Raw genomic sequence first — 24520 nt, forward strand, 5'->3', positions numbered from 1 at the left:
ATACAGATAAAACGTATATAGCTGTAGCTGTAGATAAATGTGAATAAATAATTGTGTAAAATATTTACACGACGAAACATATTGTAAGCAAATCTCGTTTGTTGAATCAATTACAATATAGAATATCGTCAAGCAATTAAAATCTATATACATTCACATATACACCCACACATATGTAGTAAGCACGTGCACACAACACAGCCGGAACAAAAAAAAAAAAAGAAACTTTTTCAATTTAAGCCAAGTCAAAGAGAGCTGCCACAAAAGTGCAGCCAAAGTCAAATATGTGGCAATGATATACACATAAATGCATGTATCCGTGGCGGTTTTGTTGCGTTTGTATGTGTGAGTGTGTGCATTGTCTATTTGCACATGACATAGCAGCACCCCCACTGCCATCTCCCTCCCCTCTCTCTCTCTCTCTCTTTCTCCCACTGTTTGGTGATAACGCCTCATATTTTGTTATAGTCGAAACTTTGCGCTCGCGAAACTTTTCGACTGTCGGACTATAAATACCAAAAATATTTCGAGCAGCAGCAGCAACAGCAGCAGCAGTTGCCATAGCCCCCACGCACAGCCCACTAAGCAGCTAACTACCCTCCGCGCAGCCTCACCCTGCATGCTTCTTCTTGCAGTTGTAGCACACCCCCAACTATTGAAAAACTTTGTTGCGTTTCTGTTGCAATTCGCATTCGCAAAGTTTTTGCTTGTTTGCAACTTGTTTCTGGTTTCTTGAGCCGCATCACGCCACCCCCAGCCCCAAGACTTGGGGGCTCTTCGCTGCCAACTAGCTAGCTGTCTAACGATCCACGCTCTAGCTCTCTCTCTCTCTCCCTCTCTCTCCCCTCTCTAGCCAACTGCGCATGTCATCAAATATGAGCAGAACTATGCATTTCAAGTAATGCCAAGACATGCCGCTAAAAGTTTAGCGCAAAATAAGAAAAGAAATGAAAAGAAAAGAAAAAGAAATTGTTGTGCATCAAGGATTTTGCTTTATGCCATTTGAAGTTGCAATTTATGAGCGGAATTCAGAGTGTTGCATGCAACGGCAGCGCAGCTGAGTCTGGCTAAGTGTGGCAACAACTTGCTGTCAGTGTCTCCTGCCTTAAAAGAATTCTAATAACAAGTTGACAGTTAAATTATTTGACTACAAATTATATATCAAAAAGTTTTACAAGTGAAACTGAAAAATCTCTATTTAAATCGAGGGTAATATGGCAGAGAAACAGAAGCAGGTTGCTTGAATGCAATCAATATTTTTTTTTTTTTTTTAGATATTTATCAATATATTATATATATCCCATTTCTTTCATAAATCTCTTATTTCTCTTAGACATAATATAATGAATATCTTGAGGTTCTTCTCCCTAAAATATTTAATAAATATGAAAATTGTATATAATTATGTATATAATATTCTTTGTGAAATATTTAATAAATATATATATAAAATATACATATGTATTTATATAATCTTGCTGAAAACTTTGATAAATACTTTGGATATATTTATTTATATTGATAATTAATAATTATGTACTTGGATATTTCTGAAAGAACAGAAATATATTCATAAATCTCTCTAACTAACTGCAACTGATTTTAGATTGTTATTGACGTTCTTATTATAGCCAAGTCAAGCCCATACACATATGCAAAATAGAGCTAATCCTTGCACTACGCCAAAAGGCATTCACAGCCGCAGAGCAGCCACTCGCAAATATTTCATTAATTAACAGTTTCAATAGCCTAGAAATCATGCTACTGCCTCCACATGGCTCTCATAGGAACATATTGCCAAACACTAAACTGATTGTCTATCTGCACAGTTCAATTTCAACTTTGACTCCCTGTGGAGATAGTCGTCAGGCGGATGGCATTGATAACTCACTTGATTATCTTCACACAATGAATTATGAGCTCACGTAAGCTTAATTAATCTCGCAAAAACTGAAAACTCTGGCAGAAATGCTGCAGCAAAGAGGGAGAAAGAGAGAGAGAGTGTAGAGTGAGCTGGTATACAGGTATAAATTGAGCTAGGTAAGCTGAGCTGCAATTACAATTACAGCCAGCTGGATGCAGAGACTAAAGGACGGCACACTCTGTGCGATTGATTCTGTGGTTAGGTGAGCGGGCACCTGTCCAACAGCCCACGTGCCCACCTGTACACCTGTCTGCTTGCCTGCCTTTATAGACATGTTCAACTGCACATCCGGCTGCAATATCCAAACAGCAAGCACTTCCGTTGCGGCTTACCACAGACAAACACAAAGCAATGCAGATACCAGATAGAGATACAGCTACAAATATAGATATAGCTACGGATACAGTTATGCGGGCATAGCGGTACATCCACTGGCTTGTTCAATCGACGACCCAAGCTCAACTAATTTGCACTTGGCTCATTCTCATGCGCTCTCTGTCCATTTCGAGCCAATTGAATAAATATAAATAGCAAAAACAATTCATTAACGCCATTGAACTTTGCATAGCAAATGAGTCCAAAGTGCCGCTGTGAAAAGTTGTCAACGGAATTGTCAATTTTCCACACGTTAAATTTTGTACGCCAAATCGTGGCCAGAAATCACGTAACGCATTTTAATTTGAATTTGTTTGCTGTGTGTTGTCAAACTGAACGAGCCTTAGGGCAGAGGGCGGCTAGCAGAAGGGCGGAGGTGGGCAAGCTCTGCTCTCTTTTGTTCTGTTTGGGTTGACGAGCAGCAGCGGCGGCAGCGGAAATGACGCGCAAACAGCAAATGGCCGCCAACCGGAAATTGCTTTTGCTTGCAGCCCTTTCGAAGTGCTTTTCCATGTCCAACACATTCGAATTTCGAATGGACTCGCTCCAAGAGCAGCGAGTCGCTGCACTGCAATGGAACGTCAACAAGTTCGGTTCATTTTTATTTGCTAGGGGTGCAGTGAGGTTGGGGCTTTTCTTTGTCATGGATACCCTGTAATTAGAAATGTTCGAGGGGCAATCAAGAGGACTAAGCGGCAATCTAGCTGTAAACCGTTAAAGGCATGACCAAGCCGATTTCAAGAAATCGTATATGATTTATATATAGATCTATGACATTATCTATTCATATGCAGCTCTGACTTGAACAAAGTTTATCTCAGCTCATCTTAAATGAATTCCCTTTCAGCCTTTCTTTTCTGCTTCACTTCCTCACACAGGGTATCAGTCAGGTCATTCATATCGCAGCACCCAATGTTCTGGGTTTTGTTAAGTTGGACAGCTTGGGTCATTACGTATGTACCGCGAGGCGGGCGTCAGTTGAAGGCCATTCGGTGCGACGTTTCTCGCGCCCGCACAGCCGTAAACATTTGCATTTTATACGGACAACGCGAGCTCAACCCGGATAAGTGAAGAAACAACCTCAGTGCGCTGTGTGGCGTATGCCGGTCACGTGCTTCACTTACACGCAAAGCAGCCGACATTTGACGTTTGTTTTGCCCGCCATTTTCAACTAAATATATATATATATATCTGCATATATTTGTTGACTACAATTACGGCCAAAGAGTCGACGGGTGGTTGGCACTGCGATTGCGATTGCGACTGCGACACAGAGACTATGCCGGAATGTCTTGCTCCTAAGCCAGTTCCAGCAGTTCATGCCGTAAATTGTCGCGGGCTTCTGGGGCCGCAGACGCAGGCCTCCGCGGGCGGCCTGACCAATTTCCAGCTTGGGGGCGGGGCGGTGAAGGCATTTAAATGTTTTCGCCAAAGTAAATATAAATAAAATACTTTAGATTCTGCCCCTCTTCTCTCTCTCTCTCTTTATCACGACGACTACTTCCACATAAATTGGCCAGCTAATGCTCAGGCGATTGTTTGTTTATGCTTCGTGGCTTAACTCAAAAATAAATGTGCTGCAATATGACTTTGTTACTTCCAGTAGTTCCGATGTGTTTGGCAAATTTGAATTTGGGTTCGCTCGTAAATTGAATAAAAGGAATAAATAGAGAAACTCTTTAAATGTGAGTTTTTATAGAGGGACTTGGGAGAACTGAGCGTATACTAAATATGCTTGAGTTGGGATAATGTTTGAAGCGATAATATTCTATTTGGAGATGTGAAAACTAGTCTGATCGTGCATGAACAACCTCCACGAGGTTTGATTGTGTTTTTATGAAACTCTTAATCTATTGAATTTGCGAAAATATATGCAGAAGGAGGCGTCGACAACTCTATAAGGTATTAGCTTGGCAAAAGCTAAGTCAATCCATCTCGATCCATCTATCATAAGTACCACGAATCAAAGGGACAAGTCTATATATCATTTTTAGTTTATATATAGTTCTTTATTTAACTATGTATTTAATTCAAGTTCTTCATTTTTTCCTCTTTAGTTTTCAGTCTCAACAATTATTTTATCAGACCTTAAATTTATTTTACTCTTTTTTGAAGCGCTTGAATTAAATTTGTTTTTGGAACATATCATCAGCTCTTTTCTTGCGCGTTTTTTTATTTTTGTGTTCCCTTTTTGTTTAGTATATTCTTTTGGCTGCTCATTTTACTAGTTTTTTGTTTTTGCTTGTGCCTTTGAGTGCAAATTGAGATGCGAGCAAGTTGCAGTGCAGCAATTGCTGAGCCAACTCTTTGACTTTGTGCTTGGTCATTGCTTGTAGAAAGTAAGACAGAAAGAGTAAGAGAGAGAGAGAGAGAGAGAGAGAGAGAGAGAGAACTAATGCTTTATGCCATGTACTATAAATAATAAAATAAAAAGATGTGAATTTAGGGTATATAGCATATGTGGAATAGCAGCAGAAGGAGATGGGGGCAGACTCGAATTTTGAGAATTTATAAAACTATATTTGAAACTAATTTAATTATTTTACTATTTTATATTTCTTTAATTTATATACAAATTAAATATTCACATTTTCTGCTAGGGTATTTAAGTTCTCAACAAATTAAAGTCTGATTTTTTGCTCACTTGCTTTTAATTGCACGCTTTTGGTTTCATTTTTTTTAGAACTTTTGGTGCGTCATTCAGAAGGATTCCAAAGCTGACCAGAATTCTTGTTGTTGCTGCACAACATGTGCGCTGCTCTTGTGGTTGTTCTTGTTGTTGCTGTTGTGTTTATGTGGCTTGCAGCTCAACGTAGAAAGTACAAATTGCTGCGGCGTTTAATGAAAAGCGAAACGCAAAGCGACAAACAAATTGCAAAATGAGCGCAGCTTAACAAATAGATGAATGCAGGCCAAATGCCATGTGTGTGCAGGTGTAAGTGTGTGGGTGTATGTTTGGGTGTGCCACTGAGCTAAAATGTCAAAGGTTTAAAGCCAAGACATTGTGTACACTTAACTCACACATTCACACACTGACACACACATTCAACATACACACACACACACACACATACATACACGGACAGACAGAAGGCGTCGCATAAATTTCAATAAGTTGCCTACTTTGCGAGGCGCCGCTGCACTAAACAAGAGTTGCTTGTGCATGTGTGCATGTGTGTGTGTATGTATATGTGTGTGCATGTGTGGGTGTCATCTAAATTCAGGTCACTTTAGTAGTCAGCTGCGAGTCAGCCTTTTGTGCAACGTCTCAAGCAGCTTTCAGCATTTCAGCAGCAGCTCCCATAGCTGGCAACGTTTTATTGCGTATACGTAACGTTAAGTATACGCCATGTTATGTGCAACAATTTTTAAAGGCAACCGCACACACATGCACACACACACTAATGAGCGCTAAGTGCGCGTATGCATTGAATATGATTTGGCACTTGAAGTATAAAAAACAAGCTGAAGGAAAAACTAAAAGTCTGCCAGGGCAAAGTTTAAAGCTCAACATGTTTTTAGTAGCTGCTGCTGTTGCTGCTGTTGGGGCTGCCCCTCATCAGAGCTGGCTCCCTGTATTCGTTGGAGCATGTTTAATAAGCAACGCCATTTTTCATGCGCAGTCAACAGAGCAGCAGCTACAACAGCTACAACCCACACGGCTGCCAGAGCAGATGACGAGCACCACAGAGCAGCACATCAAGTGTGTTTTTCTACACGCTATGCAAAATGTTGGTGCAGCACTCTGTCAGAAGACAAAAAGGGGGCACGATTAAGCATAAAGCTCAAGAAATCCATTTACTCAATTGACAAGCTTATCGAACAGATGATTAGGCAAAAATAAATGCAAAGAAAATTCGAAATTCTAAACACGAATAAATGAACAGCAAATTAAATTGAAATAGAAAACCCGAGCTGCAAATATTATGCAGAAAATGCCAAGAATTAATAAAGGCTCGAATGTCAATAGAAAATAAATTGCAGAAATATTTTGGGACATGAAAATATATGAAAATATAAAATGAGTCGAATTCCTTGGAATAGTGAAGATATTGCAAAAAACAATAAAGAAATGACTAATTCCTTATAGTACATATATAAATTTATATTCGTGTATACATATATATAAGTATGGTTTTCAAATGGCAATAAAACAAGAAATAGAAGACAATAAATTTAAAACGTAATGCAGTCTGAAACGATTTATGGGTTTTATTGCTTTGCCAACTCATCAATAAAAATTTCAAACGTTTCAGGCAAAGGCAAAATAAATACAAGAAAATATCATATTTCTTATATTTATTGCAATGAAGAATATGAAAAAAAAAAAATAAATAAATAAAACAACCTATTTTCAATAAAATCAATCTTAGAAATATGAGTATTGATGTATACATTTATATAAATACTGAGCATTCATATATGTATATACATAGAGAAATATGTTATGCAAATAAGCGTCTTTCTCTGAGAACAGCCTATTGCCTCGGTTGTTCAACTAGTTCGTTCGCGATCGGTATTGTCCACTCTTGGTTTTTCTCAACCGCTCGGGTTGAGTTTAGAGAGGAAATTAAGTATGAGCATGGTAATGTTTATGTGTACGCTCGCGTTGACCTTCTGAGTTATCGCTCTTGAACGAATGTCTATCGTATCGCTCTCTAAACAATATTTGCTAAGCGAGCCTCACACGAATATTTCAACTCAATGCGCTGAGCTGAGAACCAAAACGAACAGAAACGAAGACTTCCACTGAGAATGAGAGCTATTGAATATAGATATAATATGTCTGTCATACTATAAATACTCCAGTGTCTGTCATACATCAAAACATTTCTCTTAATCTATTAGCTCTGAGCAATAGCATCAATCATACGCTCTTGTTGTGTGTTATCGAATCATACAGTTCCTCTTATACATTTTTGTTTCGAGTGCTGCACTTAAACTAGAAGCTATACAAGACTCAATCTCCTATATTGTCTCTCATACTTATACTCAGACTGCAAATCTTTGAATATATTGTCTTTCAACAATATTAGCATCTATCATATGCTCTTACTCTGTGGCATTCATCCTTTAATATATATTTTTATTTAAGCTTTATTCATATTGTCTCTTCTGTATGCCTCTCTCTCTCTCTCTCTCTCTCTATCTCTCTCCCTTTCTACATGATATCAACTTCAACATCAACTATTTGCTCTTTAATAACATTACTCTAATCGCATTCCTTTTCCATTTAGTCCAACTGGTAACTGGGAAAAACATCCTTATCCATTTGCTTTGGCTGTATGAGTGTGCTGCTGGCACACATACATGTATATGTATGTGTATGTGTATATGAATTATGATGATGCTGCACAAAAGTGACATGCCATTTCATATCATATACGGAGTATCTACATATTTTTATGCTGTTCTAGACGAATTTGTTGTTGTTGTTGTTTTTGTTATTTGTGGTGCTCTGCGACTAGTTTTGGTTACACTGGACTGCGGTGGAGCGGGCCATGTGTGGCAGCTCAAACGAATTTGTCAACTCAGTGAATCATAAACAAGCGCAGTTATACATATATGCAGCGCGACATCGTTGAGCCAGACTACGGGATAAACAAATAAACAACCATAAAAACAACTGACGACGCCGACGACGACGACATCGAAACGAATGTAAAAATTGTGTTTGCATTGGAATTTGCGCGTGTAGATTTTCAATTAAGCGCCGGCAGCCGGCAGCAGGCAACGCTGCGTATGTGCAATGCCAGCACATTTTCAGCTTTAAGGAGTTTGAGCTGAATGCGCACTGCATGCACATCAGGGCCTCACAGTTTTGGGGTGTCAAATGCCAGCGGAAAACGACACCCACAACAGCAGGAGTGGGAGAGGGGCAGAGAGGGTGTAGGGATTGGGCTGTAAGAGCTGTGACATTTGTTAGCATTAGGCACGTAGCTAAAACCGGGCAAGAGCCGAGTCCAAGTTGGAGGCTGAGTCATAGAGCAGCAGCAGCAGCAGCAGCAGCAGTCAGCAGGACGTGTCGGAAGGAGCACGTAGTGCCAGTGGACATGTTTGAGCGGCAACTGTAGTCAGTTTCACGTCTACTTAAGTGTGTGTGTGTGTGTGTGATGTCTGTGTGTGTTTGTGTTTGCGTTTGTAATAAATTTTACCTGCACATAAACAACTAGCGCAGCAGCAGCAAAAACAACAAAAACAAGCTGCAGACTTATTTAGTGCAGCAGTCAAGAAAAACTTTATTTTTTATCTAAATACCCTGAAGGGCAGCCTTATAATTTGCTCATGCAGCTTGCATCAGCTTAAAAAGCAATAAAGCTTAACGCCGTTGCTATGACTGAAAATACGGAGTTATATCAAACTGTTTGAGCGGGGTAAACATATTTTAATGGAGTTTGTTGATGCAACTTGTTTTAATTTCATTTAAATTTAAGTTTGGATGTAATTTACAAATTTAAAAAAAAAAAAAAATATTTTACTTTAATTTATGTAGTTTTTGTTCGAGATTTTTAGAGGATTTTAGATATCAAAAAACTAAAGAGCTCTTAGGAAATTTAGCTAAGATTAATAAAAATTTATAATTATAATCAAAATATATAATTTGAAAAATAAAAATTAAAAAAAAAAAACAAAAATAAATTTAAAAAAATTAAGTAAAAAAAAAAAAAATAAGTTGTACTTTTCAATGGATTTGTTTTTTTTTTTTTATTTGTTTATTTTTTATTTTTTTATCACTAAAAATGTTCTCCTACATTTAAGAAAATATTTGTATGAATTGTGTTCTTCATACTTTTTACTTTATATTTAAAATTTTTAAATATTGCAGTAGTTCAAATTATTTTAAGCTTTTCCTCTTCAAATATAATATATCCACATTATATCTACACATATTAAAAATTTGAGTAGCCCAAAATTAGTTTATTCATTTTTTAACACTATATACAATATATTTGTAATAAATTTGAATACCTAAAACAGTTTTAATTTCCAAAAGGTCAAAAATTAGAGCATTTAATCTTCGACTACGAGCGGCTAAATAATATTTATTTGCCATTTCGGCTGAGTTCGCACTTGTTGTTTTTACTCTAAGCATTCTTACGTGTGAATTACGTTTAATTTATTTATGTAGAGCAGCGAGAACAGAAGAAGGCGAAAAAATGGACAGGCGAAATTATGTTCTGTATTAGACACTGGAAATTAAATTCAAGCGTGCCAAGTGCGGCATGTGGCATGTGGAATGTGGCAAGCAGTTCGAAATCATTGCAAGCCTCACTTTTGGCGCCGATTCAATTATTTAAAATGCTGCATGCAATTTTGTGCAGCAAACTACTCAAGGGAAGCAGCCCCCAACGCGCCCGCTTTGCCCCTAAGCCCTAAAATGTAATTTGTTGCAACATGCTGCATATTTGTATAAAGTGATGCGGCACACACACACACACACACAGACAGACAGAGAAGCAGCCGAGCTGCCTGCAAAAAGCATTTACCTGAATTACTTTAACCTGAGCAAGAGCAACAGCAGCAGCAACAACAGCAACAATAGCAACAACAGCAACAGCTGCTGCATTAACCCTTTAATGGAACCCAACGAAATTTTCATATTTAAGAAGTCAAATTTTCTATGCAAATTGAAATTGCAAGCTAAATTGGAAATATTTTTGAGCTGCTGCAAATTTATAGTTGAATTTGATGCGGCTCTCACGGACTGCGACTTGAGCAGATTTTAATAAATGAAAAGTTTGTAGGTGATTGCGTTGAACTATTAAACAGGTAAGAGTAAAGCAAGGACGAGGTAGTTGAGGAAGCTTAAGGATAGGATATATTCGGAGTCAAATATGTTCCTTCCTCAATGGAAATATATATATAGTGAAAGTTTCTAAATGTCTTTCAGGGAAATAAAAATTCTTATTAATAATTTGAAGAAAATCTGTGTGGCGCGTTTTCTATTAGAATTCACGTATGGAATGTAAAGTCTTTAGCTCTTAAAATACCTCAATAATGACAAGCCCCTGAGTTGAGACAGAGCTCGATCGACTCGTATATAAGTACAGAGTCAGAAAAAATATACAGTAGAGTCTTATTATAACGACTCCACTAATGGCGTCCGTACGGTTATTGCGACGACAATTCGGGTCCTTAGAAAAACATATATCGTCTGCAGTATAAAACGACGGTCCCTGGAGCACCGTTATAACTGGACTCTACCATAGTTCAAACACTCCACCCTGCCTCTGTTTACATTCCAATAATCGTAGTTTACCCAAACTTCCCATTTTCAATAAGTTTACTTATATATAATTTTAGAAAAGTATAATATAATAAACTCTTACATTTAACTTTGATTTTCTATTTTTGAGGTATCACAAAATTTTGTATATAAATCGGGAGCAGAAATAAATATGATTTGAAGGCCGATATTTTAAGAAAGTTTTTCTGGAATTCCTCTTTTGAATATGTTAAGCCATGTTAACTAATATAACTAATATATTTTATAAACTAATATAATAAATTTAACTTCAGCTTTCTATTTGCTCAAGTATCATTAAATTTCCTATATATTTCAAGTAAATCCCATTCCCTTTTGGCCCCCCTCATTCTTTACAAATAAAATACCATATTTATTTTCCCCCAACTGGTATCCATGGGTTAAACTCTGGTTAAAATTGCCTTGGCTGTGAAATGTATGGCGTTTGCCTTGGCTTCATTTTTCAATTCTCACCTGTGCGCGGGGGCAAGACACTTGCAAGAAAGCGAACATATGCAGCTAGATGAGCAGATATCTCATGCCAGCCCACCCACCGGCCCCGCCTCAGGTGTGTTTGTATTGGCCCATAAATAACCCAAAGCTTAAAGCAGCTTTAGGGCATCTGTATTTATTGTACAGTCTGATCAAAAACGAACGCAACGCGAATCAATAAAATTTTCCAGTTGATGTTTATGAGTGAGAGAAATGAAAATGGAAAGCGAACTTACCTCAGTGCAGAACTGGCAGCCGCATTGCAGCAGCGTTGTGGCCTCGGCGGCTTGCTCCACATCGATGAGGCAGAGCTTGCAGGTGAATTGCTGAAATTGTATGGGCGTGGCCGGTGTGCCCGCTGATGGCGTCACATCCGCCGAGGCGAGCATTTCGCGCCGCTTCAGTGTGATGCCATCGCGCACGGAGCAGGCCTGAGCCGCCTGATTGGCATTGGCCATGGACTGCAGTGAGCTGACAGTTAGTGGATATGCGTGGGTGGTGCCAAAGGCGCCCAGTTCGATGCCACCGCCGGCAGCTGTGCTGCTGGCCGTGCTCGGTTGCTCCTCGCTGTTGCCATTGATCCCATTGGTATTGTTGTTGCTGTTGTTGGTGGAGTGCATCGTTGCTGTGGTTACATTGGACGGCGGACTCGGGCTGCTGACACTTGGCAGGCCAGCGGAACTTTTGCGTGAACCACAGCCAACAGCAGCAGCAGCAGGAGGCGTTGTTGCTGGCATCGCTGCTGCATTGCTGCCATCGCTCAGTCGTATCTGCGCATTGACATTGATGTGCGTCGGCTCCGACAGCTGCTCCTCCCCAGCAGCATCGATGTAGCAGGCACTGGAGCGCTTCGGATTTATGCTCAGCGACAGCGCCGACTCGGGACGCGGCACAAAGCCATTGGCCAGGGAGTAACGTGATCCGGTAGCTGCCAACGACAATAGGCTGGAGCATCTCGAGCAGGTGGCCGCTCCATTGATGCTATTGACACTGTTACGCAGCCGATTCAGCGGACGTATTTGCTCCACGCCGCCAGCACTGAAGATGCCGCTGCCGCCGCGACTGCTGGGCCCCTCGTCGGCACAGCCCATGGGATGCAGCGAGTGGCTCCGGTGGGTGAGAGCCAGGACCGTTTCGCACTTGCGCAGGCCCGTATATTGCACAATCGACTGTGATTTCTCGTGGTGCAGACTGCTGGCGCTGCCCTCGCGCCGCACCATGTGCCACAGCTTCTGCTGCACCACATTCAGCGAGCTGCTCGAGCCGCTAATGCTCAGACGACTGCTGCCCTGATGACCATTGGCTAGCTGTGTGGTGGACTGTTGCTGCTGTTGGTGGTTGTAGTGGTTGTAGTTGTGGTTGTGATTGTGGTGCCGGCCAGCGGGATCGCGCAGCACCACATCCTGTTCCGAGGGCGTGCGTGTGATGCGTATTTCCGGCGAGGCGGGTCGCTGATTCGACGTCGGCTCACGCTCCCGCTCTCGCTCCCGTTCCCGCTCCCTTTCCCGCTCCTTATCCTTTTCGCTGCCGCGACTGCTGCTGCCCTTGAGCCCGACCAGCGACTTGAGAAAGTTCTCGAAGCGACGCCGCCGTGGCAACTGAGCGCCCGTAAGTCCCAGCGAGCTCTCCACATCCGGCACTCCAGCCGGCAGTGTGCCGGCTGCTCCAGCGCCACCATTGCCCAGGCCGAGGCTGCTGACGGACAGCGAATGATTCCGATTGTGGCCGTTGCCGGGCAGGGAGAGGGAGACGCGCGTCGGCTGCGCCTTGCGCTCAGCTGCTGCGTCGCTAGCCGAAATGATGTTGATCTTGTTGCGCGCCTGCGTCTGCGTCTCCAGCAGCGCAACTGTCTCGTTTGTGTCCGAGTCGTTATGCTGCGGCGCGGCATGCGAGGCAGTGGCACTGTGCTGGCTGCTGACGCGTGTCTGATGCTTTGTGTTGGCCAGATTGTGAATTGGCGAGGAGTCCTGCAATGCGTGCGAAACAAACTTGTATTACATATATATTTAAGATATATACATATATAATATATAATGATATTTATCTAACTCCGCCTATAAAAGAAACTATTTTCGAGAGAAATCGAATTTTAGCTTCACTTGAATTTGGAATTTGAATAGAGCTCCAGAGGCAAACAAAAATATAGTGTCAAAAATTCTCCTCTTGATTGACAATTCTACAAGTTTGAAGTTGCTTTATTAATTAGCAGCCGAACGTAATTATGAACTTTATAATACCTTTTCGCTATTTTGGCCATTTTATATAATTTTGAAATCTACCTGTGATCCATTTGTATGATCCATTTTCCTTCGAATCTTTTTCGCTCTCTGAATTTATATAATTTTCTCAGTTTTTCCTTTGCCTCACTCTGTTCCTGTTTCCTACCCTGTTCCTATATATCTCTCTCTATCTCTCTCTATTGCTTTGCCTTTATCTCTTTCTGTCTGTCACAATTGAATTCCTCCCTCCCTCTCCTTCTCTCACTCTCTTTCTGCTTTTCAATTCAACAACATAGAACATTTTGCAATTTTATTCTAGTATAATCGATAAATCCAGTTTGTTTGCATCTGACGTCGGAGCTAGCTATTAAAGGCAATCTAATAAAAGTCAATAAATCACGTTGCCAGCAAACACGTTTTAATGCCCTCTGTGATTAAATAGAAAATAGCATTTAACCTAAATCACATCCCAGACAATTTCCAGACAAGATTTAGCTCGGTGCCATAGGTCGTAAAGCAACTGCAAATCAAAGTTAACGCAACGCAGCGAGCTTTAGCCCGTTGCAATTAATAATAATATATCGATTACAGCGAATTGTGTCAGCTACTCGCGTATATTTACTATCGATAACTATTAAAATGTATTCAATTGCCAATTCAAGTTGTCAATATTTTAAATACAATAATTTTATAATTTCGCTAAAACAAAAACATCTATTATTTTATTTTATTATCTTTTTATATTAATTTTACGAATATAGGTAATCGACGTATTCTATTCTGTCTACTTATCGTTTGCTTTGTTCTACCGACTTACCGTTTATTTATTCTTTATATCGATTTATTGCTTATTCCTTTTCATTGATTTATTGTTTAGTCTATTTAATCGATTTACCGTTTATTTGATCGTTTATTTGATTCACTAGACTCCTGTCAATTTCTTGCTTGTTCCCACTTGTCCCAATCCTTTTTCAACTTACCCTCGAATCCTGCTCCAGCTCCTCCTCGAGCGCACTATAGACTGGCGCGTACCAGGAGTAGGAGAGCTGTTTGCGCGTCGAGGCAGCGGCGCCGGCGCCGTTCGCCGTTGGCGATGTCAGCCCCACGCCGGCGTGACTCTGGCCGTGACCGTGACCGTGACTCTGGCCGTGACCGTGACTGTGACTGTGTGTGTGATGCTTGTGCGGCACAAGCTTGCCGCCGTTGGCGGCGTAATTAGGGCCAGCCGTGCCGGCGTTGATGCATGCAGCAGTGGTCACCAGATTGTTATTGTAGTTCAGCTGTAGGCTGCGCCGCTGCTGCTGGCCGCGTGTGGGCGGCAGATGCTTGGTCTGCTTGCGCTGACGCTCGCCGGCGCCGTACAAACTGTGATGCTGGCGTCGCTGCTGGCAGACGCCGCCGCCGCTTGGTCCGAGCTCCTTCTTGGTAAAGATGAGCGAGGCGCTGTTCTTGCTGAGCCGTATGGAGCGCTGTTTGTCCACCACTGTGGCCTCGATGTGCGTCAGCAGTGGCACCGTCTCCGACAGTGGTAGAAGCGGCTGCAATTGCAGCGATGACTCAGCCGGAAAGTTAATGATGAAATTCTCGGCGGCGTCATCAAAGATGGAGGCGCGTGCAGAGCTCCTCAGGCAATCGTCGCTGTGCGCCTGTGAGGAGTATCGGAGATCCTGTGCTGCCTGTTGAGGCGGCTGCTGCTGCTGCTGATGATGATATGTGGCTGCTGAGCTATAGCTAAGCTTGTGCTCGACGAGCAGTTCGAGTGGTGGCAGCTTGGTCTGCTTTTGCTGCTGCTGCTGCTGCTGATGATGCTGTTTCTGCTGCTGATCCAACTCTAAGCCCGTTGAGCTGAGCGGATGCTGTGTCGCCTGTAACTGTGTGGGCGGTGCTGCTGGCGTTGCATGTACATGAACGTGCGCCTGCTGGAACAACACTTCATTCTGCTGCAATGCTGCAGGCGACTGCATGGCCATTGGCGGCCGCATTCTGGATCACAGTGGGGCAGAGATCGAGTGGGCACAGCTCAGCCGTGGCTGGCCACAACAACGACATGGAGAGCATAGTAGCCTGCAAAAGATCAAATGCAAAATATATTAATAAATATATTTAAAAATATTTATAATAGTATAAACTTAATTTGTATTATTTTTATTCGTGCAAGCAGAAATTTCAGCTTCAGGCCACAATGCAACGACTGCTCTGTGCTGAGTTTTAGCTATCAAATTGCTTTGCACTTTGGAAACTGCTGCCCCAATCCTTTTGGCCCAACAAAATACCAGTGCGCCACACTATTTGGCACTGAATCGCTCCACTGACCAGGCCAATTGCTTAGCTGGCAGCGCTCATAAACTAAAAGACAACGCGGCCAAGATCGACTGCGAGTTAGCCTCGAAAAATACTATAAAATTCTTTAAAACTTAAAGGTTTTAAATAAAGTCTTTAAATTATAAAAAAAAAATAAAAATAAAAATAAATAAATTCTCATATGAAAAATTTCAGTCGTGCAATTCAATGTTAAACAATAATATTATAAACTGAAATATTTACATTTTAACGTAAATTAAATAAATTATATCAAATAAAAAGCTTCAACTGCAAAATAAATAATTTAAAAATCTTTTATTTTTATAAAAAGATAAAAAAAATGTTTTAGCTTCTAAATCATCTAAAAATTTTATAATTTAATAAAATTTTAATATAACAAAATTTTATAAATAAAGTATTGTTACATAAGTAATACAATAAAAAGAGTATAATTAAATAAAATTTAAATTTAAAATACTGTTTTTTTTTTTTTTTTTTGTTTTTTTTTTTTTTTTTGTATGTATCTTATGTATATATTTTATATGAGATATATATAATAAAAAAAAAACAAATATTTTAAATTTAAATTTAATTTAATATCTCATCTCGCCTACCTTGCCCATAAATGGCAGCTAAAATGTACAGGGTATGCAAAGTGACACCCATACGAGCTGCATTCGCTTCTACACACACTCACACATATACACACACACACACACACACACACACATGCACGCCCACACCCGAAACCAACTGATTTGCATTTTTGCTTTTGTTTGATTTATTGCAATTTCTGCTGTGCGCCGGAATTTATAAAATTTTTGTAGCTTTCAATTGGAAATCGAAATCGGAATTTGGAATATGCGCCGTGCATTTGATTAGAGTGAAGCTGGATTGAGTTGGAAGCGGCCAAAATTGATGGCAACGTCACGTGGCCTTTGGGAAATTCAATTTCGTGCAGCTGCCCCGTTCGCGGTGAGAATAAAATCGCACATTTTCCCATTTTTTATGAGTTTTTCTTTTTCGTTGTCGATTGGTTTCGATTCGCTTAAACTTGCCGAGGTGCAAAAAAATCTTCAACATTAAATGCCCGAAAATTTAATGTGTAATTAGAATGAAGCGAGACGAGCAGACGACGAAATTGACTGAGAGCGATTGCGTGTGGAATTATTAAATGAATTCCCACAAGACTGTCTGGGCCAAGTTAATTAGCAGCTGTAATTGCAATTGAGAAATTGAAATGGATGCTGTCAGTGTCTGCGTCCAGGCATCAATGCCAAGACGACGGCTGCGAATCAATGCGTCAGTCGCTGTCTGCGCTGTCAGCTGTGATTTGATCTGAGGAGCAATGTTTCACAAGAGATTTGATGGCGTTCGATTACGATTTGAGACAGATGCTCGATTGCACTATAATCCATCATATATCCATGTGGATATATCGTCTGTAGTTGCATGTGAAAATTTGGATTTATGGAAGCAACTAATCAAATTAGCCTGCAACAATACGCAGCCAATTAATCGAATAATTGTTCCAAATTGCCAACGCCCAAAATTATGCAACACAAATGAGCTACCCCAACACACACACACACACGCCCACAGTCCCGCTTATTTGTAGCTAATAAGTGAAATGAATTGGAAAACATAAATTCAACAAAGCGCTTTAGCAGTCACACAGCTGATGGAGGCAATCGGAGCTAGGCACGTGGAGGGAGGCGGGGCACTGCGGGCAGCCGCATGACAGCAGCAAACCTCGCGGGAGGCGAACGTGGCCATCGCGCATTCTGGAGTCAATTAAGCCATTTGCGCGAGACAGTGTGACCAAACTCTCCCAATGGAGAGACAAATGCAAATTAAAATTTAGTAAAAAAGAAAAGAAAAATAAAATTAGCTAAGCCTGGCGCTGGCATTAAGACAATCAAGGGAATTGCAACGATGTGGCAATGGCATTCATAGTGTTGCTAGATATATGTGAGATCATATGATATGATATACTATACACATATACTATAGAGTAGGATATGAGATACAAATATTATACTAGCTGAGAATTAAATTTGTTAGTCTAATCAGCAACTAAACTGCTCCAAATTTATGTTTTAGTAGATAATTAGTAGATGATCTAAACCTGGAGATGTAAATTAGACACCTAGTTGATTAAATACCATAAAGAAAAAAGGTCTGTGCGTTTTCAAATACAATTATAATATACTATATTATATATACTTTATATAAACTAAATATAAATCTTTTGCCCTAGGTCTACTCTATCTTTTTGGTTTGTAGACTTTACCTTTAGTATGTTATACCTTATCCGACTTAAATATACAATATCATGCATTCAATAAATATTAAGCACACACGAGTAGAAATCGTTTACTCCCTCGCACAACTCTCTCTCTCCAATAACTTGTTTAGATTTATTTAAGCAATCTAAAACATAATAAATATAGTTCTCTTTGAGATCTTCAAAACTCTTTTTTTTTTCGATTAAAAACACCATCTCGTCACACACATTTTCCCTGCTCAGATTCCACTGGCTCTGCTGATGGAGCAACAGAGAAAAATGCGTTAATTTTCGACTTCATTACAAAAAGGCAGCTGTCGAGTGGCAGCCCTAAGCGGTTGCCTTTCGCATGCCAACGAAGGTATGTCAGTATATTAATTTTTGGTATGTGCGCACTATGTAAATGTGTGAGTGCGAGTGTGTGTGTGTGTGCGTGTGAGGGAGAGCGGCAAAGCGAGCGCACAAAAATATGCAACACAAAAATGCGCGACTCGCATAATTTGCCCAGCGCACGAGCGGGAAAACAGCAGATGGAAGAAGAAGAAGAAGAGGCAGGCAAGAGCAGATGGCGAGTAAGCAGCAACAGGAGCAACAGCAAAATGCCAAAGATAAATTGCTTCTCACACGCCCAACAAGCAGCTCCAATGGGGAGAAGGAGGGAAGCCCAGAGGAGACAGGCAGACATCGGGGGGGCCGAGCCGAAGTAGGCGACATTTTGCTGCCGGTTTCGAGTTTGTTGCCACGCCCAAGTGAGCGCAACCGAGCTACACACACGCACACACCTACCTACACACACACACACGCACACACACACCCACACATTCTCAAATTAATCGCTTTTGGCGTACATTGTGAACATTCATTTAACGCCATTTAAGCCAAACCAAAAACAAGACCCAGCAAGTCAAGCAAATTGCTTGAACGCAAAAGAGAAAGAGAGAGGGAGAGAAAAAGAACAACAGAATTGCGTCAAAGACAACGAAGATTAATGTGATCCGTTAATATGTCAAGTTTAATAGACAAATACGGAAACTTTATACGCGCAATTCGGGAGCAAGTATTTTGCTCAGCTCACAAAGGCCGGCCATTGATTTCGGATCTATCACAAACAAGTTCATAAATATAGTGCGCCATCTCCCAGCTCTTTGTTAGAAGATGTGTGTGTGCACTACTTGAAATTGTGAGCATCGCATAGAGAGGCGATATATTTAAGGCATTGAGCAAAAGCGTGTGAGCCATTGCATAACAAAACAGTTTTATCAAAGAAGCATATATATATATAAATATACATATACGTATGTATATAGCTATAAGTTAGGAATTACCCTAGGTGATAAATGTTTAAGTATTGCGCAAAGTGGGAACCTGACTAGACAGAACGTGCATGTGAGATAATGAATCTAATTCAGCATAAACAGAGAAAGATAAATATATACGAGTACGAGTAACTAGGGAGTGCCCGACTTCAAAATACCCTGGCGAATATGTTATATAAGTTGTCCTAACAGAGAGTGACTCCTAAGGAAACATTATGCATAATTTTAAAGACAGTCTAAGTTGGAAATTTAAGAATAGGAAAATAGATAAATAGACATATAAACAACTTAGACTGCTCTGAACGGTAGTACTTGGATAACTATTTGTTTTACACTTTAGAGGAATCTTTAATTGAGAAAATAAGACGAGAGAAGAAGAAAGAAGAAGTAACATGACAGCTGTCAAGGATAGTACTAGACTCTCTCTCCCTCTCTCCGTCTCTCTCCCTCTCTCTCACTCCCTTTCTCACCTTCAAACATAATTTTCAACAATAATAGGGTATACAAAAAGTACATTAATGATCAATTAAAGCCTTGTTTCCCACTGAAGGTCAACAAAGGTTAGGCAATAAAAAAATGTCAAGTCTCGATGGCATTTGAATAAAACATATTCTTGATAAGCTGAACACGTTCTCTCTAATAGGCCAACATTGAGTGTTAGGAGTGAATGTTGTAAGTTGCTTGCATGAATTTACATATTTGGGCAATAAATTGAATCAAAGTCAATTGGCTCGAGTGGCTGTGCATAAGCCAAGATTTAGTTGGCTATTAATACAATAACGTGTGTGCATAGAAATACGTGAGCAAACAAGCCGACAAACCAGCAAACAACCAAACGATAGACTATTATGTAATATAGTAATTGACTTTTGAAGTTCTCGTTCCACACACAAATTTCAATGTGAACTTTGCGTAAACCCCACGAACCGTGCCCAGCTAATTGACACACGTCAATTGGCCGTGAAATTAATTAGCCAAATGTCAACGACACGGAACTTGGGGCATGGGGCGGCAAAACGGATAGACAGCCAGTCAGGTGGACAAGCGGACAGGTGGACGGAAGGACCATACAACATATTCGGGCAATTTGGCAGCTTCAGCTGCTGCATGAAATCAACATAAAACTTACCATTATTAAATCTGCATGCAAATTTTGTCCAGTCCGATAAATCGTTTCGTCTGCAATGGGAATGAGAAAGACAATGCATTAAATAATTATATATGGATAGAATATTAAATTTAATTAGTTATAGAAAATAATACAATCAGCATGCGCTGACAATTGATATTTGATTAGATATCAGTTTATTTAGGCCAACCATTTATTTATACAAATGATTTCTGAAGCGTGAAAACATGTGGCTAAAATCACAAATTTAAATGTTATAAATAGCTGAATAGAATTAAATTATGTTGGTTTTGTGTTAAATAAAAAGCGGCATATTAGCTTATTAAGACATTTGGGCTGAGTTTTAAAACTTTGTTTATTTTATTTTTTTTTTTTTAAGAAAGTATTTTTTATATTTATTTAAAGTTTAGAGATGGTAAAAAATCTGGGAAGATATTTATTTCCAATTATAATTTCTATTTTTTTTTTATAGTTAATGAAACAATATTATATATTATATATATTTTAATATAATTTTTGCAGAACATAATTATAAATTTGCTATTTATATTTTTATGTTGACAAAAAAAAAAAGTTTTTAGTTATTTTATATTTTTATTTATTTTAAGTATTTATTTACTTTTTTTATAATAAAAAGTTTTAAAAATTGTGTCAACATATTTTACTAATTTATTTTCATAAGAAATATAATAAAACTTATCAAAAGTTTTCAAGAAAATCACAATTAATGAATTCGTATGCCAGTTTTCACCCTAATTAGTTTCAAATATAAAATAAATCCACACCATTTTTTTATACCCTGAACCCATTGAAAATGGGAAATCAGGGTATAATGGTTTTGTTGAAATGTATGTAACAGGCAGAAGGAGGCGTGGCAGACCCCACAAAGTATATATATTCTTGATCAGGGCGACGAGCTGAGTCGATTTAGCCCTGTCCGTCTGTCTGTCTGTCCGTCTGTCCGTCTGTCCGTCCGTCCGTCTGTCCGTCTGTCCGTCTGTCCGTCTGTCCGTATGTTTGAACGCGTCGATTTCCGAAGATATAAGAGCTAGAGACTTGAATTTTTTTTTAAAATGACCGTATATACAGCGCGGACGTCGAGTTTGCTTTTAAAATTCGATAAATCATCCCGTTATGTTTTTATCGAGTAAAAACATTCAAGTTCAAATCAGGTGCCTCTATAGCTAATTGTGAATGATTTTTCTTTTTTCAAATTTCTCAAATATTCAATATAATATGTAGATCATATGCTGAAAGTTTCATTAAATTCCGTTCAGTCAAAAATTAATAAAAAATAATCAAATATTTGGCCAATTAACAAACGCACGTGCAGCAGCTACAACAAAAACATTCGTTGAATCACATCAGCTGTTAGTTTCGTTTAGTTTTGGTAGATGGCGCTGCAGCAGTGAATCTATTTGAGTTTTGCCAGCGCCACCAGCAGGAGTAGGGTGGCCTAGTGTGTTAGGTGCATGACGCTCGATCAAGAAGTCGCGGTTCGAATCCCGATCGGTGCAACACTGATGTTTTTTTTTTTTTAATTTTTTCAAAATATTTTTATATTTTCATAAATACGTTTTCTATTTAATTTATATTTTTAAATACACCGAAATTGAAATTTTAACTATACTTTATGTGCGTTTTTAATAGTTTGGTTATTCTAGCAGATTCTTAGAATCACATCAGCAGTTAGTTTCATTTAGTTTTGGTAGATGGCGCTGCAGCAGTGAATCTATTTGAGTTTTGCCAGCGCCACTAGCAGGAGTGAGGTGGCCTAGTGTGTTAGCAGCATGACGCTCGACCGAGGAGTCGCGGTTCGAATCCCGGTCGATGCAACTGATGATAATTTTTTTTTAATTATTTCAAAATATTTTTATATTTTATTAAATGAGTTTGGTATTTTATTTATATTTTTAAATACATCGAAATTGAAATTTCAGCCATACTAAATGAGCATTTTTATTTGTTGGGTTCAGGGTAGTATCTAGTCGAGCACTCTCGACTAGAGTTTTCTTACTTGTTTTATTATGCTTCACAATTATTTGTGAGTTTAAAAATAAATTTCCTGCTTTGGTTGAGTTTTCAATTTGCTGAACAAAAAATAATATAATTAATGCCTCAATTGCGAATTGATGCTGCCATTTGCCACTTGCCACTTGCCACGCGCTCACTTCATAAAAAGCCAGCAGGCAATTAGTGGAGCTGCCCCAATCGAAGTTCCCCGAACAATTAAAACGGCTTTTAAATGGGGCAGCCAAATCAATGCAGCTAATAATGACCAGCCACGTGCCGCACGTTGCATGCCGCATGCCGCATGAGGCAGCTGCAAATGCAAATGCAAATGCACTGAACCGAATTGAAAGCTGCACACAGAAATGGACGTGTGGTAGAGAGAGATAGAGAAAAAATGAAGCTACGCCTGGCAGTAGTAGTGTATCTGGTTAGCCTCAAATGCTCGACATGTGCGACAAGCGCCTTTGGGCCAAGTGTGTGGCATGAGTGGTGGCAAAGGAATTTTAATTGCAGGACTGTCACGGCTAAAGCCAAATGTCGGCCTCAATTATGGGGCTAATTAGACTTGGCAGCACTTGGCTACAGGCACGCCCCCTCCCACACACACACACACACGAACTCACTCACTCACACACTCACACAGCTGTGAGCGTTATTATGGACTTGTTTAGCGCCTGCAGCCACAAGCAGCTGGCGCAATTGAAACTAAATAAGCTGCAAAGGAAGCCGCAGCTAATTATAAATAAATGAAATCATATTTAGACTAATTTAGAGATTTCTAAATATACAAATTTACAGTTATTTATGTATATACAATTCATTAATATAATTTATTGTATTCGAGTACTTAAATGAAGTGTTTAATGCTTAGCCACTTAGATTGGCTTGACTTGCTCGAGTTGCTGCTTTTGACACTTCATTTACTTGGCCAACAACAACAACAAACATCACATGGTCAATAGACTTTTAGCTCAACTGTAAAAGCAGCTAAAAAGCACAGCTATCAATCACATAAACTAAATATATTTTCTGCTGCATTTCGCATTTATATTTGCCAAAATATTCGCTCTAATTGCAGCTGCTGCAATTTAAGCTCTTGTTTTGACCTCTGTAAGCCGCCTCCAGTGGCACAAGCTGCTTAGGGTCTTAAGTCCTGTCAGTTGGTTAGACGGACAACATGAAGCGACATATGCGCACTCAAATGCAACTAATGGAAATTAACATAATCAGGCCAAGCTACAGCCACAACAACAACAACATAATTATACAAGCAAACGACTAGCCACAGCATCTGCATCTGCTTTGTGTACATTAACATATTAGAGCTACTGTATACGAAATGATCTAAGAAACTGGAACGAGTCGAGCTATAAATGTTGAGCATTTTATATGCTTATATGAATATATTTCTTGGATTTGATTTCCTCTATAAGAACTTTTAGTTGACTGCGACTAAATACAAGGCAGAGCGAATAAAATGGCTGAATATTGAAAATGCTGCGATGTATTACGGTATTTATGGTTCCGCATTGAAGCTATATGCATGGCATTTGATATAGGTTCAGCTTGGCTTCACTGGGAGTGCCCAAGCACTTGAAGGACATGATTGAATGCCAGCAAATGCAGCTCAGCCAAAGTGACGGCCTCGTTAGCATTAACCAAAGACTGGGCAATGCCCAAGAGATATAGCTTGATAGAGTGCTCATCAGAGCTATTGAGTAGCCTGATTCCATTGAACAGACAGCAAAATAAACTGCAAAATCAACAGACAAAACTTATTTATTGCTAGCTTAAGCAGCTGCTGCTCTATAGATATATTGGCAATTAAATCAATCCAGTTTGGTCATCCCCTATATAATAAAAAGAAATATATAAAAATGATGTTATGTCATCTATAAATTCTCACTCTAAAGTAATAAAATGCACTCAGGATGCTGCTGAGCTGTTGGCAATCAAAATCTGCTTGCGATTTATTGCCATAGAAGCGGATTTTTGTTCTTTTATTATTATTATGCAAGCCGTTGCAACTGGCTCAAGCTAACTTAGGTCATAGCAAAAATAAACTTGACTTGGCCAAGTTAAGGCAAGAATGTGGCATATGCTCGCACACACACACACACACGCACACACACCTATACATATATACGCGTGCGCTTACCACAAGTAATGCCGACAGAGACAAGCTGCGACAGCTTGGGCACTGTACAAAAAATATAAAA

At 39.6% G+C, this 24520-nt stretch overlaps 1 protein-coding gene across 3 annotated transcripts in view; it reads right to left on the minus strand.

The window, feature by feature from the left end:
• The window catches only part of LOC108616248 (uncharacterized), a 91765-nt gene that overhangs the window by 11993 nt on the left and 55252 nt on the right, over positions 1-24520 (minus strand). For all 3 annotated transcript variants that reach the window (XM_018011327.2, XM_089470694.1, XM_089470695.1), the window contains 3 exons: positions 20289-20338; positions 14236-15319; positions 11273-13003 (listed from right to left, as the gene is read on the minus strand). In XM_018011327.2, the coding sequence (XP_017866816.2) occupies positions 11273-13003; positions 14236-15237 (2733 nt within the window). In that variant the 5' untranslated portion in view covers positions 15238-15319; positions 20289-20338. The remainder of the gene's footprint in view (positions 1-11272; positions 13004-14235; positions 15320-20288; positions 20339-24520) is intronic.

Source organism: Drosophila arizonae, chromosome 5, assembly GCF_054131065.1.
Source record: "Drosophila arizonae isolate 15081-1271.41 chromosome 5, UAZ_ARI_1.0, whole genome shotgun sequence".
Lineage (NCBI taxonomy): Eukaryota > Metazoa > Arthropoda > Insecta > Diptera > Drosophilidae > Drosophila > Drosophila arizonae.